Source organism: Mustela lutreola, chromosome 1, assembly GCF_030435805.1.
Source record: "Mustela lutreola isolate mMusLut2 chromosome 1, mMusLut2.pri, whole genome shotgun sequence".
Lineage (NCBI taxonomy): Eukaryota > Metazoa > Chordata > Mammalia > Carnivora > Mustelidae > Mustela > Mustela lutreola.
In genome coordinates, this window is record NC_081290.1 from 287,891,108 (window position 1) to 287,917,807 (window position 26,700).

The 26,700-nt window shown below is 66.6% G+C and overlaps 3 protein-coding genes across 5 annotated transcripts in view; 2 read left to right on the plus strand and 1 right to left on the minus strand.

Annotated features, from left to right (window-relative positions):
- PHLDA2 (pleckstrin homology like domain family A member 2) lies at positions 1–965 on the plus strand. Its single transcript, XM_059150914.1, has 2 exons — positions 1–465; positions 641–965. Exon 1 carries the CDS (start codon positions 59–61, stop codon positions 452–454), a length of 396 nt encoding a protein of 131 aa, XP_059006897.1. The 5' UTR covers positions 1–58; the 3' UTR covers positions 455–465; positions 641–965.
- On the minus strand, positions 708–22,582 carry SLC22A18 (solute carrier family 22 member 18). 3 transcript variants are annotated; one of them, XM_059150883.1, is made up of 10 exons: positions 22,295–22,582; positions 21,810–22,102; positions 18,482–18,579; positions 17,313–17,473; positions 16,872–17,004; positions 9,688–9,806; positions 8,878–8,985; positions 5,616–5,717; positions 5,215–5,335; positions 708–3,289 (listed from the first exon to the last, which is right to left on the minus strand). In XM_059150883.1, the coding sequence occupies exons 2-10, from the start codon at positions 21,951–21,953 to the stop codon at positions 2,917–2,919; spliced, it is 1,359 nt and encodes a 452-aa protein (XP_059006866.1). In that variant the 5' UTR covers positions 21,954–22,102; positions 22,295–22,582; the 3' UTR covers positions 708–2,916. The 3 variants fall into 3 exon arrangements, with proteins under 3 accessions (XP_059006866.1, XP_059006856.1, XP_059006871.1); XM_059150873.1 differs by having other exon boundaries at positions 22,259–22,397; XM_059150888.1 differs by adding an exon at positions 8,036–8,136 and having other exon boundaries at positions 3,054–3,289; positions 21,810–22,352.
- The window catches only part of CDKN1C (cyclin dependent kinase inhibitor 1C), a 16,468-nt gene continuing 12,121 nt past the window's right edge, over positions 22,354–26,700 (plus strand). The window contains exon 1 of the mRNA XM_059150903.1: positions 22,354–22,372. Coding sequence (XP_059006886.1) covers positions 22,357–22,372 — 16 coding nt within the window. The 5' untranslated portion in view covers positions 22,354–22,356. The remainder of the gene's footprint in view (positions 22,373–26,700) is intronic.

Below are 26,700 nucleotides of genomic sequence, written 5' to 3' on the forward strand. Positions count from 1 at the left end.
GGGAGCCCCGGAGCGCACCGTCCGCACCGCCCGCGCCTCTGCCGCCGCCACCGCCGCCATGAGGACGCCGGGCGAGGTGCTGCGCGAGGGCGAGCTGGAGAAGCGCAGCGACAGCCTGTTCCAGCTGTGGAAGAAGAAGCGCGGGGTGCTCACGCCCGACCGCCTGCGCCTGTTCCCCGCCGGGCCCGGCGCGCGCCCCAAGGAGCTGCGCTTCCACTCCATCCTCAAGGTGGACTGCGTGGAGCGCACCGGCAAGTACGTCTACTTCACCATCGTCACCACCGACCGCAAGGAGATCGACTTCCGCTGCGCGGGCGAGAGCTGCTGGAACGCGGCCATCACGCTGGCGCTCATCGACTTCCAGAACCGCCGCGCCCTGCAGGACTTCCGCAGCCGCCAGGAGCGCGCCGCGCCCGCCGCGCCCCCCGAGTCCCGGCCGGCCCGCGCGCCCTGAGCGCCGCCGCGGTGAGTGCCGGCCGTCGCGGGAGGCCGTCGCGCGGGGGACCGTCGCGGGAGGCCGTCGCGCGGGGGACCGCGGCCGCGTGTCCGCGCGCGGGGCCCCGGGGGGACCCTCCGCCGGCCGGACCCCGGCCGCCCTCCGCGCGCCCTAACCGCCTGCTCTCCCCCCAACCCTCTCCAGGAGCCGCGCACTGGACGAGTCGGGTCGACGCGGGGCCGCGCCGCCGGCAGGAAACCCAGGGGGCCGCCCGGGACTGCGGGGGACCCGGGCGGGCCGCCCGCCCGCTGACCACAGTGAGGACAAAGGCCGGGAGCCGTGTCCCTGACCCACACGGAAGGATCTTCCCATGCAGAGCCACAGAGCCTCGGCCCGCTGAGCGGGCGCCTTAAATTATCAGACTATCTATGTATTTATTGGGTGGTTATCATGGAACCATCTGTCGTAATAGTTCGTTTTGCATCAATGTGTTCATTCCAAATAAACTGATCTGTTCCCTTTTCTACCAGCCCAGGCCTGGTGCGGTGAGCTTCCTGCGGCGGGTTGGTGGCCCTGCCCGTGGGCGTCGGGTGGGGGTGGGGAGAGCCACCACCCTGGCGGTGGAAGGGCCCGGGGAGAGCTGTCTGAACGAGCGCAGTGTCATCTGAACGGCCCTGTTCACGCCCTCCTTGCCAAGCAGCCTCTCCCGAGGCTGGGAAGTGCCCCGAGGTTTGGCCCCGGCTGACTTCTGCTCCTGGGTGTGCCTCGGGAGGACAGGAGGGGGGGCGGGCTGGAAGGCCGGGGCTGGTGCTTGCCCAGGGAGGTCATTCAAACTGCCCCCTTGAGGTCGGTGCACCTCCTCTGCCCACAGACCCCAACGGCCGCCCACCACCACTCGCCACCTGTCCCGCAGCCCTCTGGAAGGAAGCCTCAGGCCTCTGGTCGCCTGCCCGGCTGCGCTCCCCTTAACCCCACCCCACCCTGCGGCTGCAGCCGCTCCTGGCCATGTGGCCACCAGGTCCTGCTGGCCGGCACCCACCATGTGGGGCTAGGAAGGCAGCGGGGCTTCTGGGCAAGTAATGGGAGGCCTGGGCCGTTCCCCGTGGTTGGCAGCCGACAAGCGGCAGCCTCTGCCCTGCCCGCCCAGCTGCTTCCTCTGGGCTTGGCCAACACAGTGTGTCCGGGGCTGCCTGGTGGGGAGGACTCGAGGTGAGTTCCTCCAGCCACTGGTGATGAGCTGGCCAGAGGACAGAAGAACAGGACATTGTTCTCAGCCTGCTGAGGGGAAACTTCATTTCGGGGACCTTTCTGGCGGGAAGGATATCAGGGTGGGAGGCAGTGGCGTGGGGAGTGAAGAACCAGAATTGGGCCCTAAAGCCTTGTCACTCACACTGGACGCAGGGGAGCCCCGTGGGCCTCCTTGCTGGGTCTCGGGGCTGACTGGGGCGAGGGGGTGGGCGCTTGCCCCTTCGCTGGGAAACCGGAGGAAACCATCCCTTGTGGGGCGCCTGGGGGGCTCAGTCTGTTAAGCGTTTGTCTTCTGCTCAGGTCATGATTCTAGCATCCTGGGATAGAGCCGGCTTCTGGGCCCCTGCAGGCCCCTGTGGGTCTGCTTCTCCCCTTCCCTCGGCCTCCCGCTCCCCTGCTTGTGCTCGCGCACAAGCTCTCTGTCAAATAAAATCTCCAAAAAGAAAAGGAACCATTCCTTGCAAGGAATTTTCTCCTGAACACGACCTGTGCTTGGGGGAGGGGTTCCTCTGGAGAAGTGGAGAGAGAGTGGCCCCGGGGCCTGCACAGGCTTCAGATCCACCCCTGTCCTGCCCAGACCTTTATGGAGACTAAGGGTCAGTCAAACTCGGTGAGATCCCCGTCCCCCGTGCAGTTCACACAGAAACTGGTCTGGTCTGAGCTCTTGGGCCAGGAGAGCTGACGGACCTCTGCTCTCTGCGGTCCCTCTGGTCGGGACCGTGGAATTTTGGGGGGTTGGGGGTCCCGAGTTGTAACAACCAGTTTTCCAGGCAGCCTGTGTGCGGGGCGGTGGGGGGGTGACCTTCCTGGTTTCAGGGTCGTCTGCCCCCACTACTGGATTGCTCTCTCTGGACTGGTCATGCTGGCCTCCCCTGCCTAGTGCCCTCTCCCCAGACGGGGTGGGAGGTGAAGGGGCTCCCCGGCTCTCATGACTTGCTGCCTGGCTCCACCCACGAGGCGCCCCCACCAGGGAGTGCGGCCGTCTCCCTAGACCTCTTTCCAAGCCTTGAACTCCTGATCCTTGTTCCGTTCACGTGGGGTGACTGACAAGGGCGAATGGGCAGCGGCGTGCTTAGCCCTGAGGCCAAGCGTCGGAGGACTGGGGGTGGGCTGCAAGCTCCGGGCGGCAAGTTGCTCCGCGCTCTCCGGGTGGGGGTGGCAGGGGGGAAGGAGGGGGCAGACTTCTAACCAGATGGCAATGCCCTCCAGGGGGCAGGGCCCAACGCACAAGGTCAACTCGGGCAGCACCGCTCTCTCAGGAGCCCTGGGGCTCTGCGGCCAGCCCCTCCTCCAGGAAGCTCTCCAGCCTCTCCATCCCTCTGGCGCTCACCCCCAACTGCCCTGTTCAACCCACAGGACTTTGCAGAAATTAGGCTGGATGAAGGCTTTATTGCCAGTCTGTGCTCGGGGACTGTGGTCACCGGACTTTGTCCGTCTTCTGGGGCAGAGGCAGTCTCCAGAGCACCAGGAGGACAAGGACATTGGTGGCAAACTGCACGTGGCCAAAGATGGGGACCCCAAAGCTGCGGTAAAGGAGGCCGCCCACGGTGGGCCCCAGGGTGCGAGTCAGGGGCTGCACGGAGGCGCAGAGGCCCAGCATGGTCCCTAAGGGGCGAGGGCAGGGGGGCAAGTCAGGTTCGGCCAGGTCCCTCGGCACCACTGCCCTGGCCACCCCCTCCCGGGACACAGCCAAGGCCTCCCCTGTTCCACACCCCCCACGCGGTCCTGGCCCTGCTGCCCTGGCTCCCTCCACCCAGACCCGTGGGTCTGCTCCTTTTGGACCACCCAGAGGTGGGGCTGAGCCCGCGCCATGGCCCAGAAAGTTCCAGAGCCCCCGAGGAGTTTGGGAGTGGAGCCACAGGCCACAGGCCAGGCCCTGTCCTCCTAGACCTACCAGGGCGATGGCATCCCAATGGGGCCAGGAACCGGGAAGGGTGGGCGTGGGGCTGGGGTCCCGGGCAGGCTGACAACCCCCAGGATCACCCGACAGCCCCCACCCCTCATGTGGACGGATGAGTGCCTCCCCCACCCACTTCCCAGGCTCACCTCACTGCCTGAGTCCCCGCTGCCAGACACCCCCACCCCGTCACTACAGCGCTCCCTGCGGCTGGGCCCTGTGCAAGCCACTGTGCATGTGGGTGACATCAACGGGACATGGCCCCCAGGGTCCTGGGCTCCTGGGGCTCACAGCCCCGTGTCTGTCTGTCTCTTTCTCCCGTCTCCCCGCTGGGCCGGCTGGGAGCTGCCTGGTGAGGCCCCGCCTGGGCTCAGGGGCTGGCGTGGGGGAGATTTAAGAGCGGCTTCTCCCATCGCCCACATGCCCTGTAGACACCGGGGAGCAATTACCACCCCCTCTGTGGTCGCGGGTTCCCAGGCTGGTGCTGAGAACCGGCTCCCAGCTCCTTCTGAGCAGAGGGGTGGGGCCTGGGGTTCCCACTGGGCGGGCTCCGTGTGGCCCCAGCGGCTTGGGAGTGCTCGGGTCTCCTCCCTGCCAGGCCCTGGCCCCATCTCTCCACACTTGGCTCCCCTGCCTCCTCCTGGCCTCCCCTGGGTGCCAGCCCACCACTCCAGGACGCCCTCCAGGCCCGGCCGGCCGCCCTCGGGAGAGGCCTTGCCCAGCAGCCACCTGGTTCCCATCTGGGCCTCTAGGCCTCAGTCTGTCCCTTGCGGACAGACAGGTAGATAGAGTGAGGGCTGCTGAGATCTTCACCCTCCACCAGCCGCCGGAGCCCGTGAACTTGGCCTGTCCCAGGCCTGGACCATGCCTGCCAGGAGCGGAGAGGGGGTGGGCAGTAGCCACGGCCCTGTCAGGCCCCGGGGCCCGAGTGTGGATGGGACACTCGGGCCTCACCACACAGAGCTAGGTGCGAAGTGCAGACAGGGGTCCCTGTCTGGGGACCCCTGTGTCCTACCCGGCCGGTGGGGGGGGAGCCGGGGGCTTCCTAGGTTTGACCAACAGTGACCAACAGTGACCAACAGCCTGCATGGACTCACTCGTGAAGGACCTCCACGCCCCCTTCCCCCGGTGCCGGGGAGGGAACAGAAGGCCGGCTCCTGCCTCCTCCCGGCCTTGCAGGCCAGCCCCTTCCTGTGCTGACCACGCCTGCCCCCCCCCCCCCAGCCGCCTTCCTAACTGGCCCCTGCAGGAGACTTTGGGTTCCACACCTCCCTCCACACCTCTGCCCCCCTGGGGTGCCGGGAATGCCATCCTCCTGCTCCGTGAAATCCTGCCCATGCTCCAGAGCCAAACACCACCTCCAGGAAGCCCTCTTCCCGTCTGCGAGGCCCGGCCCAGCCAGGTGGTGGATTTGCACCTGAGCCAACTCGCCGCCTGCCACAGCTGCCCTCGCCCCACCCCCTCTCGGACCCCAGGCCGCCGGCGCCCCTCTGCACTCACTGGGTCCGGGCAGACCCAGCTTGGAACTGGAGGAGCTGCTCTGTCTGAAACGGCCCAGAAAGCTGTCCAGAGAGGAGGGCCCAGGGCCTCCCAGGGCCTGCCCCTCCCTGGCTCCGGGGGCTGTGGCTCTCACCCGTGTCTGACGCTGGGACAGCCTTGGTCAGCATGCTGTCGGTGACCACGTTGAGGGCGCACAGGCTGAAGACCAGGCCAGGCATCAGGAGGCAGAAGTGGAAGACGCTGGACATCAGGGCCTGGCATGGGGCGGGGCGGGGAGGCCATGGTGACCAGGAGCCACCAGGGGCCGGGTGGAAGGGCCCATCCCTGCAATCCCATGGAGGGCGGCCCCGGTTGGGGTGGAGGGGCTCACTGCATCCTGGGCATGGGCAGAGGGTTGGGGGATGGGCCCGGGACCCCAACTTATTCTCCTGCGAGGTGCTGGTCACTCATGACACATTGGATGTGCAGGCGGCTGGGGGCTTACCTCTGTCCCGCCCCCTGACCCTGTATGACAGCCCAGAGGGACATGCTCACCATGGCCAGCCCCACGACCACGAAGACTAGCACGCCGGCCCGGAGCAGGGCCCCCTCGGAGAAGTAGCTGCTCAGCCGGCCGATGACCACGCCCTGAATGACCTGGGGAGACGAGGGGGAGGGGCTGTGGTGGGAGGGGGCTGGACTGGCTGGGGGGTGCCCCCGCAGATGGGGACCTCCCTTGGGGTCCCCTCCCAGCTCTGGCAGCCACCAGGTCCTAGTAGCAGAGTGGGTCCCAAAGTCTGTGTGTGGCCGCAAGGGCTCCGGGGAGAGGGGTGCTGGCCTGGCCCCCCACAGGCCCCTGTGTGCTCATGCAGCACTCAGAGGGCCAGCGGTCCCCTTCAAAGCGAATCTAACAAGACTGCTTTAAAGCAGAACCATAAATGTCCTTTAAAAAAAATCCTACTTTCAGACTTGCTTCCTCAGATTTCTTTGTTTGCTTGTTTTTGTAGAGGAAGGTCTCCTGGGCAGGTCCCTCGGCGCCGCACAGCTGGGGGGCTCTCAGCAGCTCGCGAGGGCGAGTCTGGCCCGTCCCCACTCGGACGCACCCAGACCCAAACCCTGGAGCGGTGGAGTTGTGCCTCAGTTTCCTGTTCACCTAAACAGTCCTGGACTCCATGCCCCGCAAGTTACTACTGCACGGACCCAGGAGTTAACCAACAGGCCCGTCAGCTCGCACCTCCCCCAGGCCTAACGCGGGCCTCCTGAAGCCCCCACGTTCCCCTCTCTGACAGCACCCAGAGCTGGGGGGCCTCGTAAGACCTTGTCCAGCCTCTGCGCGGACCCTGTCTGCAGCCCCACCCCAGTCTGAGTAAATTCAGACCCTTCCTGCCCTGCACACCGCCCACCCCCGCCACGGCCTCAGAGGCGAGCCCTCAGCCTCAGCCTGCGCAGCAGCGGGTGAGCTCCCCAACCCCAGGCCCTTTGCACCTGCAGCCCTTCCAGACCACACCAACCGCCCCATCTAAAGTCGCACCTCTGCCCTTCTGAGGACCCTATTCTCCTGCAGGGTGCTGGTCACCCCGACACATGGGATGTGTAGGCGGCTGGAGGCTTATCTCCATCCCTCCCGACCCCATACTACGCGGCGAAACGGCCTGGGGTATAGGTGAAGGCACAGCCGGCACACCTCTCGCGGGAAGGTCTGCGACGGACCGAAGGCAGCAGATCCCCGGGGTGGCGCCGCTGTCCCCTCATGTTAGGGCCATCTGGGCTGGCGCTGCCCCCTGGCCCCCAACCCCAGAGGCACCCCCACACCGGGAAGCGGGAAGGGGGTGCTGTGGTCCCCTCGGGGTCACTTCACAGTGGGGCAGGAAGTGGTTGTGGGGGGGCAGCAGGCGGGAGCCCAGCTGTGGGGCCAGGCGAAGCCTGCGGTGGGGGTGGCCCTCCTGCCCTGGAGGCCTGGGGGCAGGGAGGTGCCGGACAATGGGGGTTTGGGCTTCTCTCTGGAAACACAAGCCCCACCTCTGCCCACAGAGCCTCTAGATGGGGCTGGGGCCCTGCCACCCCCAGGGCCCGGCCACCCCCAGGGGCCACCTTTGCTGTCCCAGGCAGGGTCACCACCGTGCCCCTTGCCCCTGACCCGGCCACAGGCCCCCAGTCTGTCCACCCCCTGCCCGCCGAGGATCTCAGGGGTCTGCTGGCTTTAGCTGACATGCCATCCTAGCCTCCCGGGGGTGGCCATTCAGAACCGGCTCCAGGGACCCCCGACTCTGGCTGTGCTGTCACTGTTTAGTCCATATTGGTGGCGTGTGTCCCCCCAGGCCGGCCCTCCCCGCCTGCCACGCAGAACCGCCCAGGAGCTGCTGTTTCAGCCTGGGGGCCAGAGCGGTACTGGGCCCAGGGCCGGGGAGCAGATGGCTTGGGGGTGCCAGGAATGTCACGGGCTTCCGGAGCGGTCCAGGACTGCCTTCTCCCCAGACGGTCCCAGAATAGCCCCGTCCGCACTCCGGCTGTTGGGCCGCCGTCCGGGGTGGCGGCAGCACGTCGCCACCTGTCCCCACCACCCCAGGGCCTGGTGCCGGTGCCCAGGGGCGGCTGGGGCGTGGGGCTGGAGCACTAGCCACCTGTCCCACCTGGACACGTGTCTCGGGCATCTCCTGGTGGGCAGCTGCCAGGCTCGGGGCATCTCACAAGGACAGAGAGTGACTGTCACCCGGTGGGGCCGGTCTGTTCTGAGGGCTTAGCCACGTCATCACTGCATGAGTCACCGTGCTCCCCTCACCGGACGGATCAGGAGTCAGAGACTCCGAGAGCTTGGGGGACCTGCCTGCTTGTGGGTGGGCGGCTTCACCACACGCCCCAGCCACAGTTCACCGTCAGTGCCGCAGGGACACTGCGGCAGGCAGGCTGTGAGGTCCATCGCCTCCGAAGACCCCTGACCCACCCACCGCACGCCCTGAGCGCTGGCAGCCGCTTACCATCTGGAGAACCCCAAAGAAGGACGTGAGGTAGCCGGCCTCTGCGGCGTCCAGCTGGAAGAAGTCCATGGAGATGATGGAGAACATGACCATGAAGAGTCCTGGGAGAGGGGAGGAGGGGCCGCCTGGTCGTCCCCAAGCTCCTGGCCACAGGGCCCACCTCCCCTGCCAGTGGGCTGGGGACCTGGTCAGGCCACAGCGACCGATTTCATGGGTCTGTGGCTGGGGAAGCACGGCCCCAGAGACCAGTGCAGACTGTGCCCAGGAAGGTCTGAAGCATCCCTGTGGCCAAGCTGGCTAGAGCCTGGGGCACCCTGCATGAGGGCCACTGGGAGGTGGGGCCCCAGGGCTGACAGTGTGAGATGCTGTGACCCTGTGCCCACTCATGGCCCCCAGAGACCCCTTTGAATGAAGTCAGCCACTCCGGTCCCATCGCTGTGACCCCAAAGAGCCGATCGGAATCTGGGACAGCCAGTGAGGGCCGGGTCGGGCAGCCCCTGCCTCCGCATTTACCCCTACAGACCCGACCCCAGGACCTTCACTTTCGCAAGGGCAAGAGCTTCCTCGGGGCACCAGCATGAAACCTCCGTAAGTTGGTCTCTGCGCTGCCCCCCAGTGAGAGGACCCCAGAGCAGGGCTCGGAAGCCACAGCGGGGACCCCGAGGACTGAGTGGCAGGTGGGGCCTGCTTCCTGCTCTTCCCCTCCTCACCCGAGCAGCCATCCGGCCTCACCAGGGAGCCTCTCCTTCTCCGGGACCCACATGACGGGTGACGGCACAGGGAGAGCGTGGAGCGCGGGACACCAGGCAGAGGAAGGGTCTGCACCAGGCTCTGGGACTCACCGGAGGGGAAGCCGGACACCACCTTGATGAGGAACACGGGCAGGACACCGGGCCGCAGCAGCAGGCGGCTGATGGCCTTCAGGTCAAACACGCCGGCGTCGGGTCTGCCTGGGGGACCCCGAGAGGCCACTCAGACTGTGCGGTGGCCCGCTCCCCAGCTCCTCGACCTGGTCCCCCCGCCCCCGTCTGGCTTTCCCGGGGGTCTCCCTGTATTTGGCTCTTTCTCTGTCCCCTCCCTCCTGACCCCTCAGTCACTGGGCACCAAGGCGTGGGGTCCTCTGCGGGCCCCTCTGTGGAGCCCTGACCTTCCCTTGTGGCCCCAGGAGGCCCCACGTGCCCTCGCTGGCACCACTCTGCCTCCCACCTCGGCGTTGCCCCAGAACCTGCGCCCCGGGGCACCTGCCTCCGTGCGGCTCAGGGTCCTGGCTCACCCCTCCCCGTGGTCCCTCCTGTCCTTCCTGGGCCTCCCCTGCCTCCTGCCTCGGCCTCTCTGAGCACCCCACGCTTTCCTGCCCCGAGACCGCCCCCAGCTCAGCCCCGATGGTGCCGGCAGCCGGGAGACGCCGGCTGCAGAGCGGCTCAGGGAGGGAAAGAGGAAGCAAGTGGCCCCTAAATCCTAACCCCCGCCCCGCGTGCCTACGGCTTGGAGCGCGTGCTGGGCTCGGCGGGCAGGAAGCCACTGTGGACGCTTTGGTGTGTCCTGGTCTTGGCCAGCTCTCCCTGAGGGGAGGCCTGGGGCGCTGGCCGGTGAGGCGGGGGGTGCCTCGGAGCGACCCGGCATCCGGGCACGGTGCACCTGGCGGGGCTCACCTGGCGGGGCCGCCGGAGCATCGGCGCTAACCCCTTTAGTGCTGATGGGGATGCAGGTGAAGCTGAGGACGGCTGCCACGAGGTTGGCCACGAGAGCCACGGAGGCCGGACATTGAAGCCTGGGGGTGAGAGTAGTGGTCACACAGGACAGGGGTCTCTGGGTGTGGGATCTCCCCCAACGGGATGAAGAAGCAGGTGAAGCTGTCACCGTGCCTGATGTTCCGGTGACAGCGGCAGCCTCTGGCATCCCCGGGTCTGGTGGGGGGTCGGTGGTGGGAGCCGGGGACCTGAGCCCTGGAGGGCCGGGGCGGAGTCTCCCAGGAGACGGTCAGCTCCCAGACTGCCAAGGGTTAGGAAGGCCCCCGAGGACGGGCTTAGGGCACACGTGTGGGTGTACCTGCGTGTGTGCACGTGTGTGCATGTGTGGGTGTGTGTGCACATGCACGCTCCGCTCCCAGCCAGGGCGGGGCATCCCACATCTGGGGACCCCGGACTCAGCCCCAGCCTGGTCTTCCCATGTGAAGGAGACCCTGCATGGCTCCGCAGAAGTGGGCCGGCCACGCGTCCTTCCCATTTGACAGAGGAGCAAACTGAGGTCCCTGTCCCCACATCAGTCCTCGTCGCTCTGGTGGGACTGGAAGGCCTCCTGGGGTGGGGGACGTCTCGGCAGTTCCTTTGAGTGCCACGTGTCTGGGCCTTTGGGCTGGTGGGGAACGACACGGCCCGGGTCAGAACACCAGGACAGGGTGCGCGGGAGGCCGAGGCGTAGGGGTGCAGAGGCCTGGACTGGTTCCACCCGGGGACCCCCACACAGCCCCGTCAGGCCTCCTTCCCCTCCTGCTCCGTAGTCCTCAGGAACCCCCGCTACGGCGCCCCATCTTCCTGCAGGGCGGGCACGCCGGGCTAGGGAAGGGTGCCAGACGCCGCGCTCAGGACACGGTCCCACCTGCCTTCCCAGAGCGCCACCAGGGACCCAGACTCCGGCGGGCCCTCAGCTTCTGCGTCGGAGAAAGTCCCTCCCTGCACGAGTCACCCTGCGGAAACCCAGCCCCTGACTCCCCTGGAAGGGCCAGGTGGCCGGGCAGCCAATGTCACCCGACGTCGCGGGCCCTTCCGATCATTACCATTTCTTGCGGAGGCCGACCTGGGCCGCTCCTGGGGGTGCAGGGGAGAGATGGGAGGGAATGGAAGCTTCTTACGAGCCAGGCCCCTCTCTGACCTTCCAGACCGGCGCATGGCCTCAAAGCCCTTCCCCTCAGCCGTGGAGGAAACTCCTGCACATCCTGCAAGCGCCTTTCTCCGCGAGCCCCTGGCACTCTGCCCGCTGGGCACCGCGTCCTCTGAGAGGGGCCTGCTCCGTTAGATGGCCAGTCTGGCCCCAAGGACAAGTGCACCTGGGAGGACCCTAAGCCAAGACCCCAGGGAACATCAGACCATGGACACACGTGTGGCCTGTTCCCAGGCACCGCGTCCTAACCCAAGCTCACCAGCGTCGCCTGTTAGTGACCTCAGGGCATAGATGCAAGGTGCCCTTGGCCCTCCGCGGAGTGCAAAGAAAGGACTTGCCCTGCCCCTCCCCAGCACAGCTCCTGCGTGTGCACACACACGCACACACAGAGCTCCTACAGGAGACATAGGCAGGACAGGCCCTGTCCCATATGGGATCAGAGGGGCTAGGGGGGACATTCCCCCATCTCTAGCCTGGACTGCCCAGGCTCACACAGGTGGTCGGCAGTAGGGCTGGAAGTCGCCGACCCGCCCCTCCCCCACTGGCTCATCTCTGTCCCCCTCCCCACCCCTCGCGACCCCCACTGCCCAGGATGGTGGATATCCGGGCCTCCTGACCGCCAGGCTTCCCAACCAACGGGCACTTCCACTGACCGACAGGTCAGAGGGTCAGAGGCCTGTGCTCAGCTGCCTGGGAGGGCCAGGGCTGGCAGAGACTGATCTGTGACGCGGGCAGGGACACCCTGGCCCTGACGGCTGGCCCCAGAGAGAAGGCTCTTTCTTCAGGACCTGCACGTCACTGCTCGGGGCCTGGCGGGCAGGGACAGAACCTGCTTTCTTTGCCAGATGCCCCGGAAATTCGCGGGAGCAGGGGCGGCCGCTTCGATGGCTATTTTGGGAGGCTGGTGACAAGCGAGGGCTGGGTGGTGGCAAGGAGCCAGGCCCCTCCTTGGGGCATCTGACCCACCCCGTAGCGTGAGGGCTGGTAAACTGAAGGGAGCACGGGGAATCTGGGGGCCCCGGAGGGAGTGGGAGGGTGCAGCTTCCCAGGGGATGTGGGGTGTCCTTCTCCACCAGCCCCCTCCAACTCCCCCAGGTCAAGTGCCAGAGGGTGAGCAGAAGGCACGGGGAACAGATGCGGCCGGCCAGCTCAGCAGCCCCCCGCCCTCGCATGGAGGGCCGTCGCCTCGGCCTGGGACTCTCTGGCCTGGTGCCCCCACCGGGAGCCGCTCTGTCCTCCAGGACACAGCTCGGCGCCCCTCTCCAGGGCCCATAGGGTCAGTGCGCCCCCGAGCACGGGGCAGAGTCAACTCCCCTGTGGGGGGCCTCCTGCCTCCTTTGCACAGGATCCCACGGAGCTGCTGTGGGCTTCCTGGAGCCCAGATAGGGACCGAGTGTCAACCACGGCGGCCCGCGACGCTCCCGCTCTGTGTCCGCCCACCCCTTCTGTTCTCGGGTGAGTGACCAACAGGAGGTCGGAGGGATGGAGGCCAGGACGGGGTTCTGGACAGGACTCTGGGCACCCGAGTCTCTGTCCTTTTGCCCTTCTCTGGGGCGACCTTGCTGGGTGACCCGCTCTCCTCAGAGGCAAATGGAGGCTCCCCAGACACGCCGTCCGGTACCAGGTTCCCAGGGGCCCCAGAGGGCTCGCCTTTCCTCCCCAGCCCAGGGGCCTCTCATTTGCCAACGGACATCATCAGGAGGGCGGGGGGCCAGGCCATCGGCCCACCCTGCGGGGATGATGTGCATTTGCTCCCCTCCCCCACCCTGTCTGGCCACAAGGTGACAGGACGCCCTCGCCCTGCTCCGAGGCTCCCCTGGCCCCAGGGGGCTCAGGACTCTGCTCTGGAACCCGGAGGACAGGCTGCGGTCGGCGGGACCTAGCCTCCCAACACCTGGCTGCGAAGGTCACCAGAGTCTGGCCTGGGGCTGGGGCGCAGAAGTCACCCTGCCCTACCCAGTCCTTGGATGCCGTAGCTAGAACACTGTCTGAGCATGGAAGCCCTGTGGGGCTGCTCCTGATTCAGCCTCCCTCTGCCTTCCAGGTCCCAGAAAAAAGGCCAGGAAACCCTGCCTGGCCTGACCCTTCTGGCCCTCCATGCTCCCCGAGCACCTGGTCCCCCCACTTCCAACCACGCCGGCCTCCAAGCAGGTCCCAAGCTCCTTCCTGCCCCAGGGCCCTTGCACATGCTTTCCCTCTGCCTGGAACACGGCCCCTGCCAGCGCCTCCGTCAGCAGCGGACTTCTCCCTCACCTCTCGGGTCTGAGCCAAGCTTTTGGCCAGCTGGGCCTGGTCTGTGCACTGCCCTGCGCCTGGGACACGCAGGGTCCTCCTGCTGGGTCCCTATCCCCCCGCCCCCCACAGTGGGGAGAGCCTGGGGAGAGCCTCGGTGAGCTCCATGAAGGGGAGCAGGCTGCTGGGCGGACCCAGTCGTCCCTCCCGCCGCAGTCATTCAGGGCAGGCGCTTACTCATTAACTTCCAGGGGAAACAGTGGTGTCGCCGTGTCACGGGGCGGAAACCCTCTGTCAGCAGGATAAGGGCTTCCCATTCCCCAGTCAGACCCGAGGCCGAGATAACCTCCCAAGTCCTCAGGGAGATAAGGGGTGTCATAAATTCCCTGAGACACCGAGGGCCCACCAGGCCCAGGAGGGCTGCCCGGTGACCCTGAGGGGCGTCAGCTGGCCTGACCTGCAGGGTCTGTAGCTGGGGGCTGCCCCAGCATCCTCCTCGGTCTCCCTGAACTGCCGTCCTCAGGGGCATCTGTCCAAATCCTGAGGCCCTGCAGGGCACAGAGCCCCCCATACCCGAGACTGTGTGCAGCAGCCCACGGCACTCAGAGAGTGGGGGACTGCCCGCTCTGAGTCCCACTGTTAGACCCGACCCCCCCACCGTCAGCAGTGTTCCTTCGACAGGTGGCTCCCCTTTCCAGGAATCCCTGGACCCCCTCCCCGGGGACCTGACTCTGGGCCATGAATCACAGAGCGTCCCCACCTGCTAAGTGACTCAGAGGGAGTCTGGGCCCTCTGCGGGAGCCCAGCCTCCCAGTGGGAGTGGAGTGAGCTCCAGCCTGAGCCCAAACCAGTTAAACCAGTGCCCGTCCCACACCTGGAGGCTGCCAAGGCCACTTCCTCTCTCTGCCCCCTGCTCCCAGGAGGTGGGGGGCATGGCTGAGGACTTTTGGGGGAGGGGTCGCGGGAGGCGCAGTGGGCGGGAAGGTGGAGGCCGGGGAGCCCTCACATTGTGCCTTGGTGCCTTGGTTTCCACGGAGGAGAGGGAAGGAGGAAGACACAAGGTGGCCCTTGCCCCAGCAGGACAGGCCGACAGGGCACTGGCCCCTGCCATGGGGCACTGGGATCCTGGAGCCCACTTGCCCTGGGCCTTGGACAGGCTCCTGGAGCTCCATGGGGGAGACTCACTCCCCCCGGGACCTCGGGTTTTCCCACCCATCCAAGGACATGTAGGGGCTGTAGAGCACCTTCTATGTTGGGACGGAAGAAGGCGAGGAAGCAAACGGATTGTTCTGGAAGGTAAGGGCAGGCGTGCAGGCCGTCCTGGGAGCTGCTCGAGGAAAGGGCCGTGAGTGGTGTCCTCTGGGCCAGGAGCTGGGACGAAGGGAGAGGAAAGTGACGGCTGGGGGGGGGCGGGGGGGGGGCGGGGGCGGCTGGCGGGGGGGGGGGGGGAGGCCCGGACAGCCCGCACGCCGCGCAGGGGGGAGGCCCGGAGAGCACGCACGGCGCGCAGGGGGGAGGCCCGGAGAGCACGCACGGCGCGCAGGGGGGAGGCCCGGACAGCCCGCACGCCGCGCAGGGCGGCCCGGCTCACAGGTGAGAGCGCCTGTCCCGGGGCCCCGAGGGGCCCGGCGGCCCGCAGTGGCTGGGCTGTTCAGCGTCCAGGGGGGGCCGCACGGGGGGCTCCCCGCTGCGCTGCCTCACCCTCTTCTGCACCCTCTTCACACCCAGGCGACTCACGCGCCCCCAACCTTCCTGGGGTGACTAACGCCCTCTTGCTCTTGCTCCCACCACCCCAGCCGCTCACGCGCAGGCAGAACCGTGGTCACAGCCATCCCGTCGGCGCGGTGGGGCTCTCCCCTCTGGGACCCACGTGCCCCTTGGCTTCTGGAATGTTCTCCCGGATCGCCTTCCCTTCATGTCCTCCCTGTGCCTCCTCTCCCGTGAAGTACCACGTCAGGGCTCGGGGCTTGGGGCTCGACCTGAACCAGTTCCTAGGGCTTGAACACCACCCACATGAGGACACGGCTCGCCGACCCGGCCCCGGGCCCTCAGTTCACACCTGCACCCCACCTGTTGACAAAACCAAGGCAGACCCTGCCCTCTCCCGTCCAGACTCGGCCAGGGGCCACCTGGCGGGTCTCCCTGCAGAGGTCTCGCTCCCACGTTCACACAGTAGCAGGGTCACACCCCTCCCCTGCCCACACCTGACCAGGCTCCACGGCCCCCCACGCACCTCCCCTCCGTCTCCTCCCTGCTGCCCAACTCTAGCCACACCAGCCTCATCACTCCCCCAACCTCAGGGCCTTTGCATCTGCTGGGTCTTTGCTTCCCCAGACGTCCTCCTGCCTCCCCTGTCACTCCTTAGTGGGAGGTCTTTGCGACCACCTGTCCACCAGCCCTCAGTCTTGCTGTTACTCTCTACCCCATGGGGCTCACCCCAGCCTTAGAGAAATACGTGTCATTTTCCCTTCATCTGAGGACTTGGCCTGTACTGCTCCCTGCCATATCCGGATCGTGGAACCCCAGGGCACTTAGCAGGCTCAGTAAACACCAGCGAGGAACCTGATAGATGGAGCCCCGCCCTCCCCACGCCGGCCTCTGCCGGAGGAGCCCAGCGGAGACAGACCTGCACAGGCCAGGCGCTGAGGAGAATGCTGGGGGTGGGGACAGAGACCTCCCTCCGCACTGGGAGTTGGCGTCACAGGACCACCCTCGCCTCCTGTTCCCCGGTCCCCGGGGATCAGCCGTCACCCGGCTGCATCTGCCGCCCCTGGGGTCTGTTGCGGAGGGTCACCAGGGTTGGGAGGCCTGGGGTCAGCAGAGGAGGCTGCGTGCGCTTGCTTGCTTGTGTGTGTGTGTGTGTGATTCGCATGAGTGTGCGTGCGACTCGTGGATGAGTGTGTGTGATTCCTCTATGAGTGTGTGACTCAGATGAGTGTGTGTGATTTGTGGCTGAGTGTGCGATTCATGTATGAGCCTGTGTACGGAGTGCGCGTGTGATTCAGATGCCAGCCAGGCCCCGCCCCCGAGCGACGTCCGCACAGGGTGGATGGGTCACCAGCGGGCACGGCCTCCCTACAGCTGGGCACCCACCTTCCAGACCGAAAGCCAAGACTTGGGTCTGAATGAAGGCAAGGGGCAAGGTCCGATCCTTTGGAGAAACCGATTTTGAGTGGGTGTTGGGGCGCTGGGGGCGGGGGAGGAGGAACAGGGTGAGGCACCAGTCTCCCGGCAGCGGAAATGAGGTGCCCCTCCCTAGGCCGGCGGGGCCTCTCCAGGGCAAGGTGTCTCCCGTCCAAGGTTAAGTAAGGCGCGCTCCGGGCCGCGCTCTGGGGCGCCTGGGACAGACACGGCTCCGCGCTGTTCCTAAACCTCCGGAAACTGGGTCCGGTTGCCCCCAGCGACCCCCCACGCCGTCCCCCGGGCCACAATGTGCCCACGGGTCAGGCCGGGACCCCGCCTCCAGGGCCTGCCCTCTGGTTTCTCTAGGTCCCGACCCCTGAGGGCCACGCCTCCCCCCAGCTGGGAACCCCTGGGGCGCTCCCTGCCCCGCCCACCCACTAACCCCGCCCACCCACTAACCACGCCCACCGCGTGGGGCCGGCCGGCTCTCCCTTCACCTGGGCCAGGAGGCTGGGCCTGCAGATGGGGAGACTGACGCCTGGTCTCCGCTGTCCTGACCCGCACCCCCGCTCCCGGCCGGGTTCCCGCCGCGGCCACTCACCCGCACGCGGCGCTCAGGGTCCCGCCGAGCAGCGAGCCGGAGATCATGCCGACCCCGAAGCACAGGCCCAGTCGGCCCAGGGCCGCCGGCCGCTCCTCGGGCGCAGACAGGTCCGCGATGACCATTTGAGCGGCTGGGGGTGGAGTGGGGGGTGCTGAGCGGGGCGGCCCCGTCTCAGAGGCCCTTGTGGCCCAGGTCACGCCCCTTCCCCTCCCCCACCTGCTCCCCAGGCCACATCCCCGCGTCACACCTTACCCCCTCCACCCCAGTCCTACTCTCAGGCCCAGACTGGCATGCAGAAGGTGACCTCTGTCCTGCCCTCTGGCTCTGGCCACCCCCAACCTTCCTCAGGGGGCACCCTGGGCCCGGGCTCCCCCCTGCCCCACGTGCCCCGCACCTTCCCACCCACAGTCCTCCCGCAGGAGCTCAACCTGGCCCTACCTGGCAGCCCGTGCATGAGGGCGGCAGGCAAGGGCAAGGCATAGAGCAAGGCCACGCCGGGCAGGGCCGGGCTGCAGGCGGCTGCCAGGAGCAGGTAGAAGGCAGAGGCCGCCAGGAAGCTGAGCGTGAACGCCGCCCTCGCCCCGTGCTGGTCGGCGAACCTGGGGGCCCGAAGCCATGAGCCCTATGGATACCAGGCAGGGTCCTCTCTCCTCTGCCCCTGACACCCACCCCGTGGGGCTGCCAGGTCTCTAGGCCACAGGGATCCCCTCATGGCCAAGGAGGGAGACCTGGGTGTGGGATGCTGGGGGAGGGCCTCCACGTGGAGGGCCTGAGCTTGCCCCAGCCTCTGCTGGGCTCCTTCCCATTTCCTGGGGGTGTCCGGCCCCGCGGGGCATTTCCACTCCCCTTGAGAAAACCTTGGGGGGCCCCAGCGGAGCCCGGGCCTGCTTGTTGTACAGTAAATGTCTCCCAGGGGCACCTGGGGGGCTCCGAGGGTTAAGGGTCTGCCTTCTGCCTTGCGCGCAGGTCAGGATCCGGGGATCCCCCGGCCCCACCTGGGTCAGGCCCAGGTTAGGGCGGAGCCTGCTTCTCCCTCTGCCCCTCCCCCTGCTCCTACTCTCTCTCTCTCTCAAATAAATAACTAAAATCTTTAAAAAAGAAAACAAAGAAATTCCTGTCTTCTAGGCTCCAGGTCTTTCTCCTCCTGCCCCAGCATCCCCAGGAAACCTGCCAGAGCCCCTGCCCGCTGGCTTTCCCACTTCTGGAGCCCGTTTCCTGCACATCCTGAAGATCCAGCCTCGCTGATCTGGCCTCCTCAGGGTTTGTGGAAGGATGGGTGCTGCCCTGACCTGAACCCAAGAACAACACCCCGCCCCCACTGCCCTGAGGGGTCCTAAAGATTTGCTGGTGGGACCCCCAGCTCAGTGGGCTGGATGTTTGCAGCCACCAGTCTTGCTAGAACAATCCTCTCTCTGGCTGCCACCAGGATTGGTGGATATGGAGGTGGAGGGGTACAAGATGCCCCCCCCCCCCCGCCTGTGAGGGACCATAGGCCTGTGCTTGGCAGGCCCCTCCTGTGCAGCAGACCCATGCTCAGGTCTGGGAAGCTGGCATGACCCAGCCTGTGACCTCTGAGGGGCGACCCTGCCCACCCCTCCCCTTGGTACCTGCCAAACACGGGCCCCCCCAGAAGCTGAAGCACGCCGAAGGCCGTCTGCAGGTAGCCAAAGGCCACGGAATCCAGGCCCAGCTGCCGGGTCAAGTACTGCAAACACAAGAAGGGCGCGAGGGAAGGGTCAGGGGGTCTGGGGTGTGCAGTGGGGGGGGGGGAGTGGGGGAAGTAGCCCTGAACTGGAGGGGAGGGAGGCCTGCCCTCTGGCTCTGACCACGCTGTGGTGTGCCCGTGAGGGGGCCCTGGGCCTGGAACTCAGCTGCCCATAGCGAGGAGCTCCCTGGGGCCTCTGGGTCCGGCTTTCGGGGCCCCGTGCTCAGTAAGGGTGAGGACTGGCCCTCCTTCCCTGTGGCAGGGCACCTGACCCATCCGAGGCTGCCTGGTGGACGGTGGCATCTTCCGGGGCCAGCAAGAGACGCTCCCCAAATACCCTGATGGCCTCCGGAAGCTGACCCATTTTCCAGCAGGACCCATGCCTGCTCTTGGGGGCTCCTGGGGTCTGCTGGCGCCCAGCTGGGGAGGGGAAGGCCGTGACCGGTGTCTCTCCAGGGAATGGGAGGGTTAGCACGCTCTAATCCTGGGACTTCAGTATCTGCACCCTGGCCCCTGCCTCCAGTGATCCCCCCTGTAATGGGTTGAATTGGGTCCCCCCAAAAGTCCTAAAGCTCAGTACTTGGAATGTGACCTTATTTGGAGACAAGAGTCTTTTTTTCATGTTCGGTTCGGCCCCCCATATGGTGCGTAACCGTCCGCGAGGTGGTCTTCAGCGGATCTGTGGTTAAGTGTAACACTCCGTGCTCATCCCAGCGTGTGCCCTCCTCAATACCCTTCACCCGGTAACCCCTCCCCCCACGGAAGCCCCCGATTGTTTCCTGGGGTCCGTAGTTGGAGATACCGTCTTTGCAGAGGGAACCAAGATCAAGTGAGGTCATTAGGGTGATCTGGTGTCTTTACACAGAGGGGAATTTTGGACACGGACATGCCCAGCAGGACAGCCACGCCGGAGGACAGACGGGCAGACACTGGAATATTTGGGGAGGGGCTGGGACCAGCAGAAGCTGAAAGAGGCAGGAAGGACCATCCCCTGGGGGCTTCAGAAGGCGGCCTGAGACCCCGGGAATTCAGACTTGTGGCCTCCAGACTGGGAGACGGCCAGCTTCGGTGACTGTCACGGCAGCCCCAGGACACCAGTAGCCCTCGCCCCGGCCCCGCGCCCTGTACTTTCCCTCAGCTCGGTCAAGGGCATCCCTACGCCTGCTTTGTTTCTCGGGTGCACACCCCTCTCCCCAGTGCAGCTGAAATCCCCCTGCTCCTGGCGTGGGGTGTGGGGTAGGGCTCGGGGTGCTGCTGAGCGCCCCTGGGGAAGCCCGAAGCCCTGCTCTGGGTCGGGTTTCTCCTGTCGGCACCCCGACCGCACCGTCATCCCACGGTCCCCTAGTGAGGCCGCGCTCTCCCCCGCCCCAGTGTAGCCCACCTTCTCGCTCTCACACCTGCCTCGCCCTCCCTCCCACCCAAGGACCAGCTCCTCTGCTCCACGGTTCACGCGTCCGCCCCTGCAAGCGTTCAGGTCCGAATCCTCGGTGTCGTCCCTGACCACCCCTCTTTCTTGCACAGTCACCGCCAATCCATCGGCAGCTCCTGGGTTCAGCCTTCATGACGGACCTTAAAGCCAGCGGCTTCCTGCCTTCCCCACGGCCAGCAACCTCCTGGCGCCCTGGCAGCCTTCCTGGGGCCTTATGTCCATCTCCCCTCGGGTCACTCCTCTCTAGCTGCGCTGCTTTCACTGCCCCAGGGCCTTTGCATCACCCAGGTTTGCTCAGTTTCCTCTAAGCCTGCCCTCTGCGGGAGGCTTTCCTGTCCCAGCCCGGGGGCCCTCCCAGCGTCTGCAGAAGCCTTCTCTCCCACACCGCACAGTGTAAGCATCGCGGAGTCCATGTCTGCTGTGTTCCAGGTCCTGAGAACAGGACGCACTTGGTAGGTGGTCGGGTAGCATTTGCAGAAAGGAATGTTCCACCCTTGTTCTGTGCCTTTAACTGTCCACGCGTCGCTCCCCGCACCAAGCCTCCTAGGGAGGGATGTTGTGAGCCATTGCAGACGACAGGACAGCGCGGCGTCTGGCCAGCCCACATGGCTGCTATGGAGAGGAGTCAGGCCTTGGGAGTTGGGGCGCACCCTTGGGCTGGGAGCTCCCGGCAGCAGAGGCAGGGCCCCTCCCGCTCGGAACCCCGGGCACAGCCTGCTCATGAGAATCCCTTGGGGAATTTTATTTGTATTATTGTTTTTGTTTATTTTTATTTTTTATTTATTTCTTTTAAGATTTTATTTATTTATTTGACAAAGATCACAAGTAGGCAGGGAGGCAGGCAGAGAGAGAGGGAGGGAAGCAGGCTCCCCGCTGAGCAGAGCCAGATGTGGGGCTCGACCCCAGGACCCTGAGAACATGACCTGAGCCGAAGGCAGAGGCTTTAACCCACTGAGCCCCCCAGGCACCGCCGCCCATCCCTGCCGGGAACTTTAAAAAGTGGCCGGTAGCTGTGCTATGGCCGCACACAGACCAGATGGGAAAGGCCCTTGGGGACATCCCTGGGTGCTGCTGCCTGGGGAGGGGGAGACCCGGGCCAGCCCCACGGGGGGTCTGTGGACAGACGGAACCAGCTGGCAAGCAAAGGCGGACTCTACAGACAGCGGTGGGTAGGCACCAAGCGCTGGCCATGGCCGAGCAGCCAACCGCCTACGCTCACCGGGCAGAGTTCCAGACCAGGGGAGGCAGCTGGGGAAGAGATGGGGCCCGCCCCGCCCTCACGCCCTGGTCGGGGAGACAGAAATAATTTAATATTGTGGGACAGGAAGTGGGGCGTTGGGCGACCTACAGGAGGACTGACCCAGCACGACCTAGGTGGAAGGAAGGAGGCTCCGGAGTCTGGGCAGGTGCTGGGAGGGAAGGCTCCCTGCCGAGGAGACCTGAGCCCAGAGGCCTGAGCCAGGACGGGCGGGAGCCCCGTGGCTGCTGGGACAGAGGATCGATAGGGCAACGGCCCGGGCGGGGCGGGAGGGACAGAGCCAGGCCAGCCAGGGGGAGGGGTGCTGCCCCCACAAGGGCTGCGTGGCCGTGGGGGTGGCTCTCTGTGGCCCCTCCCTGGGCCTGCCCTGCACGGGGGCCCAGAAAGTGCTGATGGAGAGCCCAGGAGGCACAGCCCCCGGGGTCCCCAGTGAGGGGCCTGGACAGCCCTGGGCCCCCACTCCCAGCTCCTGCCGTTGCCCGGAGGGAGGAGAGGCATGATGGGGCGTGCGGGTGGCTGGCCGCCCCGGGGGAGCGTACTCACCGGCATGATGGAGAACCGCATGAAAAGACAGGTGAGCTCCAGGGCCACCAGCACGTAGGAGAGTATGACGACCTGGGAACGGCCCAGGGAGCCCATCCTGCTGGAACGCTGGCCGTGGCCCCCAGCGGCTCCGGTTCCCCGCATCCCGGGCAGGTGTGCTGGGAGAGCCCGGATGGATCTGAGCAGGAGGCCGGCACAGTGGGCAGGGTCCAAAAGTCGTGCCGCGCTGGGCAAGGGTGCTGAGTCACAGGGCGGGAGGCGGGCAGCGCCCGGCCTGTCGTCGGCGAGAGGGCCTGCGGGAGAGGCCGGTGCTGGAGGACCCTGAACTGGGCTTCGGGCCACCTGCTGGGTGACCTTCGGAGAACATGGCAGGCGGCCCTCCCCCTCCGCCAGGGACAGCTCCGGGTCTGTGGGGGCACAGCTCCCGTGGAGCCGGACGCAGATCCCACCTGCGAGGGCGGGCTAGGCTCCACGGCTCTCCTTACACGGGAAGGCACCAGCGCCCCGTCTTGAGAGCGAAGCCCGTCTTAGAGGCCCGGATGGCCGAATGAACTCCAGTTCAGGTAGGTGCCTCCCGCGGGTGTGGGCTGATGGATTTGGGGTCCCTGTTATTGGGTGGGAGACTCCTCAGGCCCACAACGTCCCCCCATCACCATGGAGCAGCTTAACCCCCTCGCCCAGTCCTCCAGCCAGAGCCCAAGGGGGCTTCCGAGTGGCCCGAGGATGGAGTCGGGGCCACAGCTGGGCCTTCCGGGCCCCTAGGGCAGGGCAGCTCTTCGTGGCCTCTAGCCCGCAACCGGCAGAAACCAGATTTTGTGGCTCGGTGGAAGCCTCCCCAGAGTTTTACTAAGTGAACACTGGATTGCACAGCTGAGCCCCAGGGAGGCCTTCAGTGCCCGGGGTCCAGGGGGTGGAGGTGGGGCGGGTGACAGCAGGAGGAAAGCCCGGCCGCTGCCTCGGGCACCCTCCCCATCCTGGTTCGGGAAGGCTGCGGGAGGTGGGCAGAGGCTGAGCGCCTCGGGTCAGGGGCACCTGGCCGGCAGCTCGGGGGCTCACGCAGCAAGGGGCACCGTCGGGGCTGCCCTCGCCGGAGCGCGTGCCAGCACCTTCCTGCCCTAGGGCCCTGGTCCGGTGGGGAGCCCTCCCGGGGAGAGCTCCGGCCTGGCCCTTCCGTCGCTAACCCACACCCTCTGGGTGACCTGAGACTCCAGCCTTCCTGGGGTGACCTGGGACTCTGGCCCAGCGCACCCTGAGAGTCCAGGCCCCCCCACTCCCCCCGCAGCTTTTCTCCCAGGTTGGTGGGGGGGCCGGGACTCTGACTTCTAGAAGGGGTGGGCAGGGCTGGGAGGAGGAAGGGGCAGAGGGCCTGGGGACAGGGGCTGGAGAGGATGGGGGGGAGGGCAGGGGTGGGGGAGGAAGGGGAGGGCTCAGTGTCTGGCCTGCTGCCTCCCTAGGGTCCGCACAGAGACTAGAGGTGAGGCAGGGGACAGGAGCATTTCCAGAAACAGCTCCGGGGTCTCTGGAGGGAGAGAGACCCCTCCCCGATTCCTCATGTCACACGGCTGCCCCTCTGCCCCCTTGGCCGGGGCCACCAGAGACCTGCGGAATGCAGGTGCACCTGGCTTCAAGCGGCCCCTCAGTGGGACTTGGGGGTGGGGGACCGGGGTGCACACAGCTACCCAGATCCCCTGCTGCTGTCCTCGGGAGCACAGCTCCTCTGATAAGGAACCTGACGCTGGTCCAGGACACTGTGGCTCTGCCCCCAGAGCCAGGCCACAGGCCCAAATGTCAAAGCCAAACTCCCCTCAGCCTGTGTTAACTTAGGGTACCAGGGGCCCGGCCAGGTGGAGCCCTCCTGCCAGTGCCCAGGGACAGCTGGGAGTGGGGACCAAAGTCCACGGCTGACCTCAGGAGTTGTGCTGAGAGCCCAGAGCTGGGGCGGGTAGACCAGCACGGGTTTCTCAGAAGAACTGCACGGAAGGGCTGGCCTGGGGAAGAGGGGGGGTGTGATGCCTGAGATTCAGGACCCCTGGGAGGACTGGCGGTCAGGTGGGTCTGTGCTCCGTGGGGGGCGGGGGATGGGACTGTCCCCAGGAGGCTCCAGCCTCCCAGGGCCTGTGAGCTGCGACCTGGCTGCCTGCCGTAGACTGATGGGGACATCACCTGGCTCCTTCTGGGTTCTCTGGGCAAGGGTTGGGGGTAAAGTGGCGGGAGAGGGAGGGAGGAGGGAGTCTCGGGTCTGCCCCAGGGCAGGTGGGGGAGGCGGAGGGCCACGGGGTGGGCAGGAAGGAGTGTTACTCACCTCTCCCTTCCCCCTGCGCCCAGCAGGGCCTTTGGAGGGCTTGGAACTGGTTGGAGCAGAAGTAATGGGCTCTCGCCCGAGTGTTTGTCTTGAACAGGCTCCGTGTGGGCGGGGCGCTTCCTGGTCCCGAGTGTGGGAAATCTGCTCTCGGGGTCATATGACCAGCAGAACCCTGAACTCTAGAACCCCCGACAGGCTCTTCCTTCCCCAGAGTAGCCCCTCACTTAGCCTCTCAGCACACACTCTGCCCTTCCCCAGGGCCGGCTCCCAGCCCCAGGGAGATCCCAGGCTCCCGGCTAGCCCAAGCAGGCAGGCAGTTCTGCCCCGTTGAGGCTAATCCAGGCCCAGGAGGAATCAGGGGCGGGGTTAGGGGGTGACGCCTCCTCGGAGGCTTCAGGATAAGCGAAGACAGGCCGGGTGCGGGAGGAGCCTGCCAGGCGGAGGGGTGAGCCCAAGCTGGCAGCGTTTGGAAAGCGGAGAACCCCTGATGGAGTGAGAGCCAAGAGCTAGTTCTGGGGTGGTGAGGCCAGACGGCGGAGGCCCACTGGCTTGTGTCGCGTGCCACCATGTGCTGGGCTCTGTGCCAGGCGCTGGGGGTACTCAGCTCACAGGTGTGACTGCCCTGGTGTGGCTGGCACTATAGTGAGCCTGAGACCACCTACGTGTGCACACGCGTGCACCTGCACATATGTGTGAGCGTGCACGTGTATGAACGCACGTGTAAACATGTGCACGCAGGCGTGTACAAGCGTGTGCACACACACGGGTGTGCATATGCGTGCATGTGCGTGTACACGGGTGTGTGTGGGTGTGTACAAGTGTGTGCATGTATGTGTGTATGCGTGAGGGGGCGGGTACCGCCCACGAGGTGTGGTGGGTAAATTACAGTGACCGGGAGTGGGTGGTCATGCCCGGCGTGCAACGGAGCCCCGCAGAGTCCTGAGCTTCCCTTGGGTCCTTCTGGAAGGAGCCTCTGGCCGGTGGGACCGAGGGGCGCAGGCCTGCTGCCGGCGGGGGGTGGGGGTGTTCTGCAGTCCCAGCAAGGGGAGGGGGCAGCGGAGGTGGGGGTGGGATGCAGCCCACCCGGGGGAGGAGGAGCTGACACGCTGTCCTGACAGACGGGGCAGGATGGCATTGCAGCTTGGGCCCCGGCAGCGGCATGTGGGGGCTTCTGGAGGGAGACCAGGGCCGGAGAGCGTGGTCTGGGGCTGTGGTCTGAGCTGGAGGTTTGATGAGGGGCGGGATGAGCCCACTTCAAACGTGGGTCGACGAGGGCCGACGGCGCTTCTTACCTGTATGACTGCCCGAGGCTCCCCTCGAGTGTCCCCTGGTCAGCGGTGCCCGCGGGGTTTTGGCCAGGACGGGAAGGACCGGCCCCCGCCCCGCAGGGTGCGGTCTCGGCGGCCGAGGTGCAGTTTCAGGCCTCGGCCGGCAGGGGCGCCCGCACGCCCGCAGCCGCGTCTGTGCGGTGGCCTCCGGCGGCCCGTCGGGCGTGGGGGAGGGCGCGGGACCTCAGCCTCCGCCCTGGGGTCAGAACCGCACAGGGGGCGCCCGGGCGGCTGCAGGCATCCGGCCTGGCCTCGGCCAGCCAGCTCCGTCCCAGAGCCCGCCTGCTTGAGGGTCTTAGAGGGCCGAGTCCCTTTCCCAGAGTCACATGAGGGGCCGGACCGGCAGGGCCCAAGGACTCTTCCGGAGCGGGTCTGTGAGCAGGCTTCGGGGAGGGCTGCGGGCAGGGGCTGGGCCTTGCCCAAGGCTGGGTCCCTGGAGTTCTGACTCACGCTGTGGGTGGGTTTGCGGGATCGAAGCATGGCCACGTTCCCCAGGGGCAGGCCGGGCTGGCTCGTAGGGCCTTTTCCAAGTGATCCAGGAACCCCAGGGTCAGGTGGAAGGAAGGCGGAGGCCTGGGGTCCTGGGACCCAGGAGCACTCCCCTTGCACTTCCCGGGCTCTGTGCTGCTCCTGGCTGCAAGCTGGGACGCAGGGTCCCTCGTGGGCAGTGTGGGTCACTCCCTCCAGGGGCTCCAGCCAGCCAGCGGCCGTGACCAGGAAGGAGGAAGGCCTTCCTGGAAGCGGGTGAGCAGGCTGCGGCAGGGGCCCATGGCGGGCTGGAGACCTGGGACCTCCGGTCAGATGCCGTCTGGGATGCTCGCGTCCCCTTCCTCCCGCCGTGGTCTGGGGGACCAGAGCAGAGGAGGAGCGGGGGACCCTGTCTCGGGAAACTCCGACTCGGCATGAAACGCCTGTTGCCCCTGCTGTCTTGGGACTGAGGCGTTTCTGGGAAGTGGGGCTCTCCAGGTAAAAATGGGGACAGTCCCAGACAAACCCGGATGGCTGGTCACTCTCCCTTTATGGGTCCCTGGAGGCCAGGCGCTGGAACTTGGGCCAGAGGAAGGGAGAAAGTTGCGGGGGTGGGGCCAGCAGCACGGGGATGGGAATGACAAGGTCACGGCCCCCCCTCCAGCCCCCTCGAGGGACGCTGTGCCTCAACTTCCGCACTCAGGAAGGAACAACAGCTTCAAAGGAGGGGTGTCCATCCAGGGAGGCCAGAGGGGAAGTGGCCAGCAGCTGGTGGTCTGGCTTGGCAAGGACC

What these genes read in the sequence shown, in the direction of transcription:
- PHLDA2 (XM_059150914.1), top strand. Translation starts at nt 59, where the DNA reads ATGAGGACGCCGGGCGAGGTGCTGCGCGAGGGCGAGCTGGAGAAGCGC.
- SLC22A18 (XM_059150883.1), bottom strand. Translation starts at nt 21,953, where the DNA reads ATGCGGGGAACCGGAGCCGCTGGGGGCCACGGCCAGCGTTCCAGCAGG. An exon ending in TGCGGTTCTCCATCATGCCG is followed by an intron (nt 18,580 to 21,809) that starts GTGAGTACGCTC and finishes TTGTGTTTGCAG; the next exon opens with TACTTGACCCGGCAGCTGGG. An exon ending in TGCTCCGGCGGCCCCGCCAG is followed by an intron (nt 8,986 to 9,687) that starts GTGAGCCCCGCC and finishes GGGGTCCCCCAG; the next exon opens with GCAGACCCGACGCCGGCGTG.